This window comes from Marmota marmota, unplaced genomic scaffold, assembly GCF_001458135.2.
Source record: "Marmota marmota marmota unplaced genomic scaffold, marMar, whole genome shotgun sequence".
Taxonomy (NCBI): Eukaryota; Metazoa; Chordata; class Mammalia; order Rodentia; family Sciuridae; genus Marmota; species Marmota marmota.
The window spans coordinates 50,762,566-50,774,651 of NW_025999968.1; the positions used below are offsets into that span (position 1 = coordinate 50,762,566).

Below are 12,086 nucleotides of genomic sequence, written 5' to 3' on the forward strand. Positions count from 1 at the left end.
TTTTATGTGCTATATGCAGCGTTTAATGTACATATAGGTGTCATTAGCGATTATTGTGCTTAGTACATTTAAACATACTTAATAAACTTCTCAGGAAGGGCACTTTGAGGTATAGTCAATGGGGCACTAGAATGAATGTCACAAGGCCTGAGTTCTAGCCCTGACCCTGCTGATTATGAGCTGTATGTACTTGAATAAGACATTTAATCTTGGCAGGTGTATTTACTCAGCTACATAATGAGTGAGGCAGACTAAAGATCTCTTACACATTTAGATATAATTATGATTCTGTGAAAACATAACTGTATTAAAAATGAGGACACATAAATAAGACCAAGCAGAAAAGATCCATTAGTCTTTTTTGTGTAAATACTTTAGCCATCAGCATTTCGCTTGACACCCTGAGGAAGTCTTGGGCAATATGTAGCTCTGATTAGACATCATTCAGAGCAAAGCACAGCTTGGGCTGATATTCATCCTGGGAGGAAAGTTCAATGGCTCAGAGTGCTGGATATGGTTTTTTGATTGTTTCGCATTCCATTTGCTGCCTCAGGGCCCCAGAGTACTGGCCTTGTATTAAAGTCCCTACTGGACCCTTCTCAAGATCAATGTTTTGATCTCCTCAGTCATTCACTGCAGGAAATTAAGCCAGACTCCTGGGGACCAAGAGGCCATCAGCTGTAGCCCCAGGGAAAGAGGAAAGTGGGAGCAGATATGCTTTCAGCAACTTGCTGAACAAATATAGACTTGAAAAATGAAAACGACATTGAGGAAGCTACTGCCATTTTTCCAAAGACATGTATTTTTTTCAGTGGTAACGGATGTTTTAACTTTAAGCTGGTTAGTACTCTTGTAAATACTACAAACCCTTACTTTGGTTTATTGTATATCTCATCCTTAAATGAGTACATTGTATTGCAGCCTTTGTGAATATCGACACTGGTGAAATTTAACTTTTTTCTTATTTTATTCTCTACTGTACTTTAATAAAATATGAGGTCTAAGGAAGGTACTGTATTCTTGAAAAGTTCAATATGCATTCTTAGATAGGTTTGCTGACATAGAAAGTGCCAATGTGAATGTATAGTTCATGCTAAGGGGAAAAGAAAAACAATAGTTAATAACCCTTGTATAAATTTTGAATTGTTTATACCAGAAGAGGGGTTTTTAATCCTGGTTTATCACTGTACATAGTCAATTTAAGTTAGGAGCATGCCCCTGCCCATGAAGTACAATGAGAAGGCAGTGAACTGCTAAGTAGGGGCTATTCTTAGCCTTCTCTTTGATTTTCAGTCTCTTTTTCTCATTATCTTTGCAGATTACTATTTACTGACCTCCTGCAGGGGCATTGGCCCAGTGTTTGAAGTGATTGCATATTGAGTAATAGCAAAATAGAAACTGGCTTAACCATTTTCAGATATTTACCCTTGAGATTTCTTAGTTCTCGTGTGTGAAGGTAATAGCATTGGTTTTGCCTTTGGGCTCCAAGGAACACCTTTCTTTTTGAATCTCATTAGTACATTTGTTTCCATAAAGTTAGTGAAAGTTACACAAAAAGCCAGGCAAAGTACTTTCTACTCTGCAACCACAAAACTTTTCTTTTAATTTGAATTTTAGGTACTTATTGTGCTGTCGAGAGTGGATTTTATCTCTTATCAAGGTCAAAGATCTGTGTAACTTGGAGTGATGAATTATTAATTGTTCAAAGAAGTATAATGCCCTCACTTTGTGTTGAGTGATTCTATCTTAATTACATTTTTTTCAATCAAGTATCATTTTGAGTACAAGTGGAAGGACCTGGAACAAATGAAATAATTTCAAGCTGAGTCAGTCAGAGTCCTGAAGGTAGAAACAGGAAGCAGAGCTAGGAAGGAGATTCTGTATTAAGAAAGATGTGTCTCATACAACTTGGAACGAAGTCCTTCTCCCATCTCCATTAGTGTCTACATCAAGCTTACGAAAAGAACTCACAGCAATCCCTGAAAGATGTGTGAAATGACAAAATTAAGATAACAAAGCCTATATTGTAGGAGAGTCTGACTCCATGCCAACTCAACACCTTCCCTGGCACCTGAACTTTGCCAAATTCATGTGATCTGAAGAAAATAATATTTATTACTTTAAGAGATATTTCAAGTACATGTTTTACAAAACTCTTCTAAATATATGTTCCTTTCCACTATTATATTCATCCCCGAATTATATATAAGCCACAAGTCAGCTATATATAGTTCTCTCAATCTCCCTAAGAGACCTAACTTGAGCTTTGATGCCTAGATCGTGTGTTAAAAATCTTGTTCTGCATTTATAACCTAAATTGGAAAACTTTTTCAATTTATCTGAACCTTCAACTTCACTTGAAAAGTTTGCATTAAAAAATAGCACTCATTCTACAAAATTACATTTAAAATGACAAGACACATATAAAATGCTTGGTAAATAAGTGCTTGATCACTAAGAGCTTTGCTATGGCTCTTGGAACAGCATTGTAGAAGAAAGTGATTGTTCTTGATGGTCATGACTCTTAACTTCTAGGAGAGGAATACATAGTTATGTCACTTATGTCCCCAGTACCAAAAATCAAGTCCTGTTGGAATCTTTCTGTGAACTCACTCTCTCTCTCTCTCTCTCTCTCTCTCTCTCCCCTTAATTTATTGGTTCTTTTTAGTTTATATGACTGAAGTAAGCCCCATTCCCCTAAAACCAAAGGTTGAATGTTTTCTCTAATAGGTTGAAGTTCTTAAGTCTCTTATTTTATGATGAATATTCTGTAGCATTTACCATGTTGTTTTCATATTTATTGAAAGCGATTTATGCATAGAATATACAGGTTATGTTCCATAATGCTTATGCCCTTTGTGAAAATGCAATGGAAGGGTCTCTTAGTTTCTGACCTGGTGTATAAATGCAGTGCACTCAATTATAAAGTAAACCAAGGTTGGATCCAAGAGTCAAATATCAAATGAAGTATCAAAGCATATCTACAACATACTGTAAACATATCATGTAATAAACATTCCACAAGTATTTAATTGGCATTATATCACTTAGCTGCCATAATCACCTATTGAATCAGACATTATTTTCTCCATTTTATAGTGAAAAATTGAGTCAGAAATGTCAGGGCACACAGCTAATAATTGACAAATTTTGGAATTGAGCAAGACCTTGTAATGATCTTCCCCTTACACTAAATTTTCTAGCAAGATCTTTTCATGCAATCATACTACTATTTTTTCAAATATCAATAGTCTTTTGTGCTTGAATCCACACAATTTGTCTCTATGATGAGCTCAAATTTGCTTTATGTTGGGTTAGGTTCAATATTGGCCACTTCTTCAGCTGACTTCTCTTTGGGGAAGAAGCCAAGCTCCGCTTGGGAAAGATGAGTCAAGGTCTAAAATGATGAACAGGATAGACTAGAAAATGAAACTCATTCAACACTGTTGCCTCTCTTTCTTAGCATTTTCCTATCCACCAACACATCCACTTCCCCCAGACAATTTTCAACAAAGTCCTGGCTTCTCGATAAGCTATGTCCATAAAGAAACATGTACTTGGAAGGCACCCACACTGGCTGTGTTTTTCCTCTTGTCTTCAGAAACAGTGGCTCAAATGAATTGAACTCCTTCCCAACAATCCAATTTGAGATTCATTAGCAACAGTCTTCATTGTGAAGAAATTTGATCTGTGTACACATGATTGGCTGTGATTGGAATCCTGAGAGGCTGCCATGAGACAAAGGCTCTCTTTGTTATTGCATTGCTGTGTTACAGCCACCACTGCTGTGGCCAAAAGCTTTACATCAATGTCTCTGGCTGCAGGGATGCTGTTCTGTTGACACTCTCTGTTACTGTGGATGAGATCGAACAGTTTGGGGCCTCTCTTAGACAGCCCTCAGTTCTCCTTCCCTTCCACCCTCTCCAAACCACCTGTGTAAGCATTGGTTTATAGAATTTAGGTTTAAATCTTCCTTTTTAGTCTATACTGTTCCATTAATCAGGGTTATCCAGAGAAACAGACCCAACCATATAGTGCACATGTGTGTATAAATTTCACAAATACATATGAAGAGATTAATTATGAAGAATGTTCACATGACTGTGAATAATGATTAAGATGGGCTAAACTCGGCCATCTGTAGATTTGAAACCCAGGGAAGCTAGTGGTAGGACTCCAATCTGAGTATGAATACTGAAAACCTTGGAGCTGATAATGCAAATACCACTTCAAGGGCAGGGAAGATCCAGGTTCCATCTCAGGCTGGAAGGCAGGAAACAAAACAGAATAAATCCCTCCTTCCTCTGCTTTTGCTTTTTTCAGGCCCTTGGTGGACTGAATGATACTCATATTAGGGAGGTCAATCTACTGAGTTCTTTGATTCAAATGCTTATATCATCCAGACAGAAACATTTTCACATTAAATATGTTTCCCATCTTTTGGTGACTGCCACTAACGTGTTCTCTTATTCTGGTTCATAATATCATCCAGCCAGACACATCCAGAAATGATATTTCATCTGCTGCCTCTTGACCTAATCAATTTGACACATGGAATCATCACTGCAAGCACCTGCAAAACTGACTGGTAAATTGTCAAGAGCATTAGCTTTGCCATAGATTCAGAGTTACTTGCCAGTCTCCTCTAATTGTTTATTAATCCTTTCCCTTTGGTAGGATTGCTTGCATCTTCCAAAATTATGAAACAACTCATCTCTGTTTTGTGGGATGACTAAATTTCCTTTATATCAAGTTATCTGGTTTTATTTATTTATAAATTTCCATTCTTTCTTCTGTGCTGAGTTTATGACCTGACATCTCCATATGCTGATAACTTTTAGTTTATTACCATAAGCTCCCAAAGGCTGAATCCTCTCAAGTTTGAGGTTGAGGACACTGAGTTGTAGAGTGGTTAAATAACTTGCAAAGTTACAACTGGAATTCAAACAGCATTCACTCAGCACAGCTCAGACTTCAACCCCAGAAAGTATGTCTTCAAAACCTGTGCTCTTAGCCACTCTCTCTGTTGCTCCCCTAAAGAAGAACAAAATCAAACCTTCATACCCATGCTATCTAATCAAAATAATGAATTCCACACATTCTGATTCCATGGTTTTATGATTTTCACATTAAGTATGTTTCCCATCTTTTAATGACTGCCACTAATGTGTTCTCTTATTCTGGTTCATAGTAGAAAAAATATACTTAAGAAACATATTCTTTTATTATTCAAATATTTATCATATTTTCATCAGGCAGAAATCATTTAAAACTTTTTAATGTAAAACTCACAAGAGTCATATAAAATAATATTTTGACAACAAGTCTATAATTCCAAATAAATTTATTTAACAGAAAGAACATTTCCCCAACTTATAAATCACTTAAGAAATAGTGAAAAAGTAAAAGGAATAGCAGAATAGTGATGATACTAAATTTGAAATCAACATTTTTCAAAGATCTTTGGGGATTTTGTGGTCCTAGAGTCCATAGAAATGGAATTCAAATATACTTTTTAAGCAGTAGATTCCATCTCTTTGCTCACTTAGTTGTGTTTTGATGCAGTGGGTAAAATGGTGAATGGGTAATGAACAGGCCCAGATTTTAGTTGTTTATAATGTTAATAACTGCAGTCAGTCTCTGGCATATTTGAGTCTATTTGAATTCATAAGACAAACATGGGCTTAGGTCTCTCTTAATTCTACCATTTATGGATTTCTGATTTATTAGCACATTGGTAAATAAGCAGATCCAATGTCAATCATTTCTAGAGATGGTAACTATTAGAACAAAGTGTAAGGTTAACTTTTGAAGGATTCATTTTATTCCCTGATAAAATTTATTGCTCTATAATAAATAATGTCTAGTGATCTAAAATATATAACATGCTTTTCAATCCCAACATACCACCAGAAATCCCCCAAAGAGAAAAAAAGTCTTACTTTGGAGAGCGCAGAAGAAAAAGATAAGCTCATTTACTAATAAACACACAATATTTTACATTTAGAGAAATGAATATCCTAAATATCACAGAAATCAATTTATATATATATAATATCTTCTACAATTTTTTTTTTCACTTACTAGGCAATTGCAAACCACCAGTAACACAGCAAGTTGGCTCATAAGTGCTAGAAGATTCCAGAAGTTGTGGCCCAGGTGCAGCATCGACCAGAGGGCTACAGGAATTGTATGTAAGGGTCTGAGATTGGCATTGGCTAGATTCATATTCCAGAGTTTGGTGACACCTAGACACAGAAGACTTTAGTGGACGATACTGCAACATGTAGCTTGCAGGTTGGCATCTCTGGGCTACAAAAGCTCTGTGCCGATTGCTTGCTGGCTGGCAAGTCTGAGAAGCACTCTCCGGCACTGCTGCACAACTTCCTGGTGGGCATGTTGTCCTTTCACAGGGCTTGGAGTTGGAACACGTTGTTTGGACAACTGAGGATTGGCAGGTACTCTGTGCACAGGTATCCTCTCTGAACTGGTCCTGTTCACAATTGGTCACTTGGCAGCTGGTGGCTTCACTGCAGGTTTCTTGAGAGCTGTCCAAGAGCCAGGTTCTGTTGTGGCAGCTGCTGGGCAAACAAAACCCATCTTCAAAGCTTATAAGATTAGAGCCATGTACAATGGCAGAGAGTGGTGGGGCATTGCAGCAGCTCCTGAGTGACTGGCAGTGGCTCTCAGGCATATTGCTAAAACCCTTAGTTGAAGATGGTCAAAAGGCCTCAACATGCCAAGTTTGAAGAGCAAATTTGTTGCAGGGGAGATTTTATACTACTCAGAAAATTGGGTGTTGGCTTTTTTCAGGACTCCTTTACTCTTCATTGCTAAAGCGCATTTGAAGGATAACATCTCATTAGCACACTGTTTAGTTATATAGGAAATGATGTCTTATTAACAAAGATGCAAGTCCATTTTGGATCTTAAAAATGGCTTTCATGTTGGCTCCAAAGGTGACTCATTAGGGTGGGGTTTGTCAGATGCGAGTCCCTACGTGTCATCCAAGCTGACAGTTTTTTTTCCCTTAGCCACCAAGTTCACAAGTAGGTGAATAGCAATAATGAGTGTGGAAACTACCAATTGAATGCTGATTTACATTCAGCACTGGAGTTTTGAGAATGCCAACTGGGCAGATGTGGTAAGATAATGCAAGGACATTTTTAGACAGAGGTGGATTCAGTGGAGCCTGCATTCAGAACTTAGTCTCTCCAGGTGGTTGGGATGAGAGGGGACTCCACACAAGCAATTTTTTTCTCCTGTTCACTCAAAGTACTGGATGTGGTCATTGCCCTGCCAACCTCCCTCTGTGATGAAACTCTATTCCCCTCATCTCCTTGAAGGTCCTACAAGGAGCCTACTCCCATTAATGAGCCTATTCCCATTGCCATTTAGAAGCTACTGGTTCTTCCTCCAAATTGCCAATTGAATTTTTAAAAGGAAAATAGGTCATTTTCACCTTTTCTCAATGCTCATACACATTGAATAAAATTTAACGAGGAAGGAATATCACTGTTGAAATAAAGGAAATGATTAAAGTCATAAAATTAGGTAAAAGAAGGTACATTATATTATTTATAATGTGCCCTATGGGAATGGGGGTTACAAAGCAGTTATTTCATTATAATTTTTAAATTGACATAATATTTGTATATATCTATGGAGTACAGGGGATAAATTGATACATGTATACAATGAATGATGATCAAGTCAGAGTAATGGACATACGTAGCTCACCAAATATTTGTCCTTTCTATGTGCTGAAAAACATTGGACCCTTCTAGTTATTTTGAAATATATCATAGATTGTGTCAACTACACTTGCCCTACTCTTCTACAGAACACCAGGATTAGTTCCTCCTATCTAAATTTATTGGTTTCTAGTTTATAATATCTTTCCCTCCCACCTCCTCCATACTCTTCCTAGTCTCCAAATCCACTATTTCAGTAAATTTCAGCCTCTTTTTATTATCACTGTGCTTTATCACAAGCATTGTGCTTGTTTTTGTGCTTCTCAGGTTGATAGTTTTCCCTTGGAACAATTGTGTTTCTGATATGATTTTCGTTTGTATTTATTTTGGTTTTGGTCTGTGACTGCAGGCAGATGCTCACTTCCTACATGGTTTACATTTGCAGACAGCACTTAGCAGTTTCATGCCCACGACACAGAATCTGCCAGCATAATTTCTAGAACACATTCTACAATTTACCAAGCACAACTTATGACAATGAAACTGAACAGAAATAATTCTTAGCACAGGGCCCTAGTCTTGTTTTCAGATCTGAAGAAACTGGAGAATATCTAGGCCATTTGAATAACTCTCCAAAAAACCCATCCTTGATATTTGAAGGATTAGGGGTATTATCATCTCAATATTTTCAGCTTGATTGACTGTGCACACGCAAATTATGGATAGTTTGAAAGACCATCAGTGTGTGTTTGAAGGTCCCTGAATACCTGCCATGAAAGCCCTACCATAAACCATTTGATTCTTAGGCAGATTGTATTTTATATGCTATTGAACAGAGGCTTCCACTGTAGCTTGGGACTGTCCCTACAGGGATTAAATTGTCCTTAGAATAGTTCTGCTTCCCTCTGCCAAGCCTGCAACACCTTACTATACCTGATCAAGATCCGTTCCCCTCAGCCTGGCCTGTAACACCTTATAACACCTGGTCACCCTCTTCTTCTGTTCCCACTCTGTCCTTTCCCTTGCTCAGCAAGGTTCTGGTCAGAGGCCTTCACTCAGCCCCTGAGTCCTTTGCCTCTGTGTCCTACACACAGTCAGCTGTTTGTTTGGCTCCTCTCTGCTCCCCTCACCCCTCTATCTGAAGTTCTTTTCTTGATTCCAGTTTCAGAATTACCTCTCCACCACTGCATCTAAAGAAAGGATTCCTTTCTCAGGATCAATTTTTTTATCTTTACCTTCAGAAGATTTAGGATGATTTTATTTGTTTCCTTGTTGTCTCTGCCTCTACACTGTGCATTCATGAAGGCAAGAGCCTGCTCACCATTTCTTCACTATTTTATCTGCGACAGTGAGTCTCAATGCAGTGCCACATATTAAGATCTCCAGAAACGTGTTTGGAAAGATTAATGAATGGAAGGTGCTAGATACAAATGTATGCTAAACTGTATCTAGATGCATAGAGACATGCAGTTTTTTTTCCTGAATGCCTGCCATGAAAGCCCTACCATAAACCATATATTCCAAATGTTCAAGAATCAGCAAGGGTACTAAGCTTAAAAACAAAGCAAAACAAAACCATAACAACAACAAACACTCACCTATGCCTACATTTTAGCTCTCCTTTTGTGGGGAAAAAAAAAAAGAGTAAGATTACCAAGAAAGCCACTTATTAGTAGTACACAAGCTGACATCAATTACCTTAAAGTAATTTTTCACTGTATGTAGGTATGTTTTCAAAAGCTTTTACGATGAAAAGAGCAGTACTTTTCACTGCAGTCAGAGTCCTGTTGCCAAATTGTGTGGGTAAAGCAGAAAATCAAGCAGGATGGAATTCTCACACAGTTTTGTCCAACTGACAGCCCTGCTATTAACCTCACAATGTGTAGTAAATTAGCGCAGGTCCACGCAGCTCCAAGTGTCCAAATGTTCAAATGGTGAAGTTAGGTCTGTCATATGTCAATAAGAGCATTCCCTAAGTTCTTTTCTCTTTGGGATAAGACACTCACTTGCACATTCTATTTAATTGCTGAGTTAGTAGGTATTTCAACATATAATTTTCATTGAATTAGTATATGTCCATATAGATTTCAGTCATCGCTGGATTTATAGAGGGAGTTCCCTGGCTGTTACTATGGAATGGCGAAGGCTAGAGTGATTGGTCACCTTGGATCTGTTTCATGTAGCCTACTAAAAGCTAAGTATTAGCTTGGTAGGCACTTGGGTGATGATGGTAATGTAGCCTATTTCTTAGTATTCTTGAGAAATAGACAAAACTAATTTCTTCATTGCATATAGTGACTGGATACTAAAAGGTTGCCCAGTTCTCTCGCTGGCTTCTGCTGGTCTTGAAATAAAAATGATTACAGCTGCAGGGACACCACCTAACCACCAGAGGGCGGAATATTACAATTTGGTATGGGAAGCAATCAAAAGGATCTAGAGCCAAAATGCCCGAATTCTAAATGAGACCTATAGTCACAAACTGCAAACTTGAATAATTGTCTTAAGCTTCTTTGACCTGATTACTTCATCAGGTCAAAGACTACAAACCAACTGATTGAATAAAGTTTTGTTTGTGGTACCAGATTGCCCATGATATACTGTGTGGCACATAAATAAAAGTAGCTGTTATTTCTGAACAGGGTAAGGATCTTCAAGCAGACACTTCTCATAGCATTATTAATCTGGGATAAATTATAAGAGCATATAAACATAGTATGTTTTTCGTGTTTAGGATTACACTGTAGGACTGTAGGGTGCTTGGCATGCACGTATGAGATTTTAAGTTCAATTCCCAGCACTTGAAAAAACAAGAAGTGTAAGGTTATGTTGTTTTTGTCTGTAGTTTTTCACATTCCAATCTTTTTTAAAGGTTGAATCATTCCCATTAGAGACAGAGACTTAGTTAGTATCCATCTCTCAAGAGCTTAGCACTTGGTTTGTGCTACTGATTGAGCAAGGTCATTTTTTATAAATTTTATATTTGATTATGTGGCTATGCCAGAGTTCAAACCACTTGTTCAGTCACATTAATGTAAAATAAAATAAAACGTTCAATTTTCTTAGATAACATATTTCATGCCCCACTCCCAGGATTTTTTTCTTCATCCTTCTCCAGTTTTATGTCATCCACCAAATGTATGCCAAGTGGCCTAAATTAATTTACACCATTATCCATGTCAGAAGTCACCCATGTAGAGACCTTGCCCAGCAGTGAAAAAATGCTGAGCCAAGAGGGAAGAGCACCAGGATGTGGCTCCTTGCCTTGATGGTCCCATTCATTCACATACAGGCTTTGACCTGTCACTCTGCCTCCACAAATACCCTAGAATTCAAATAGGAAGCTCTCTGTGGTCTTTTCCAGTTATTACAACCTATGCCTTTCTCTCAGAATCTCCATATCACAGTTGAAAGGGACATTAAATGATGTGTTGTCCCTTCCACCCACTGAATAAATCCTCACTTTCATTTAAGACCATCTAACCCTTATTGAGACTACTTACCAAATTTTAACAGGAAAAAAAACAAGATGGAAGTCAGTGGACTATGAGACACCATGCATGCTGGCAGAAATTCACAACTTCATAATGAATGATCTAATTGTATTTGAGAATAACTACAGAGAAACAGAACAAAAAGGAAACTCTTCTGGCCAATCACACATTGCTCTTCCCCAAAAGAGTTTGGTTGAAGGGAACAACTAAATTTTGGTACATGTAACATTCTACGCAGTAAATTATGTAGAATCTACCCCTTCTCAGACACTGTAATGCATATGGAATAAGAATGATTTTAGGCTCTGGAATACTTCAAAACTATGTCACTATGACAATAATAATGATGTTTATGCCAACAGCCCCTTGCAACTTTCTCTGTTTCTAATAATAAATAGATCTTTTGAATGTAAGAATAAAAGGAACCACAAGTAACAGCATTTCCTCTCTTAAGTAATTTTGAATTCCGTGTGTGTGTGTGTGTGTGTAGGGGGTAATTCTTGGTCATTTTCAATTCAGTTGTATCAGACTTTGATTCAAGCAACCCAAAAGAGAAAGGAAAAAAAGGAAAAGAAGAAGAAAAACGTTAGAGGACAACAGTGTCGGTGCATGTCATAATGATAAATGGTAAGGGGGGAAAAATGAGCCATGGCACCTTTACCTTCTGAGTTCACAGTTCATATTCTCTGATCCCTGTACCATTAGGTCTTGGAAGTGAAAGTATCATGGCTTATAACAATTATATACTTATTTTGGTTCCTTTCCCTGGATGCACATGCCTGCCTGCCTTGGAGATTTGTTGAGTGATGTTATTTTTCTGCTATTGTGAGAACCAGAAATGTGAATTTGTTTTTGAGTTCTCTCACATGTGTGGGTGATGCATTTGTAATAATGTATC

At 37.6% G+C, this 12,086-nt stretch overlaps 1 protein-coding gene across 1 annotated transcript; it reads right to left on the minus strand.

The window, feature by feature from the left end:
* Positions 1-5,346: 5,346 nt before the first annotated feature.
* On the minus strand, positions 5,347-6,728 carry LOC107136246 (keratin-associated protein 27-1). Its single transcript, XM_015478429.2, has one exon. The coding sequence runs from the start codon at positions 6,692-6,694 to the stop codon at positions 6,077-6,079; it is 618 nt and encodes a 205-aa protein (XP_015333915.1). The 5' UTR covers positions 6,695-6,728; the 3' UTR covers positions 5,347-6,076.
* Between the last annotated feature and the right edge of the window lie 5,358 nt (positions 6,729-12,086).

Coding starts and splice junctions, on each gene's coding strand:
- LOC107136246 (XM_015478429.2), bottom strand. CDS start 6,694: ATGCCTGAGAGCCACTGCCAGTCACTCAGGAGCTGCTGCAATGCCCCA.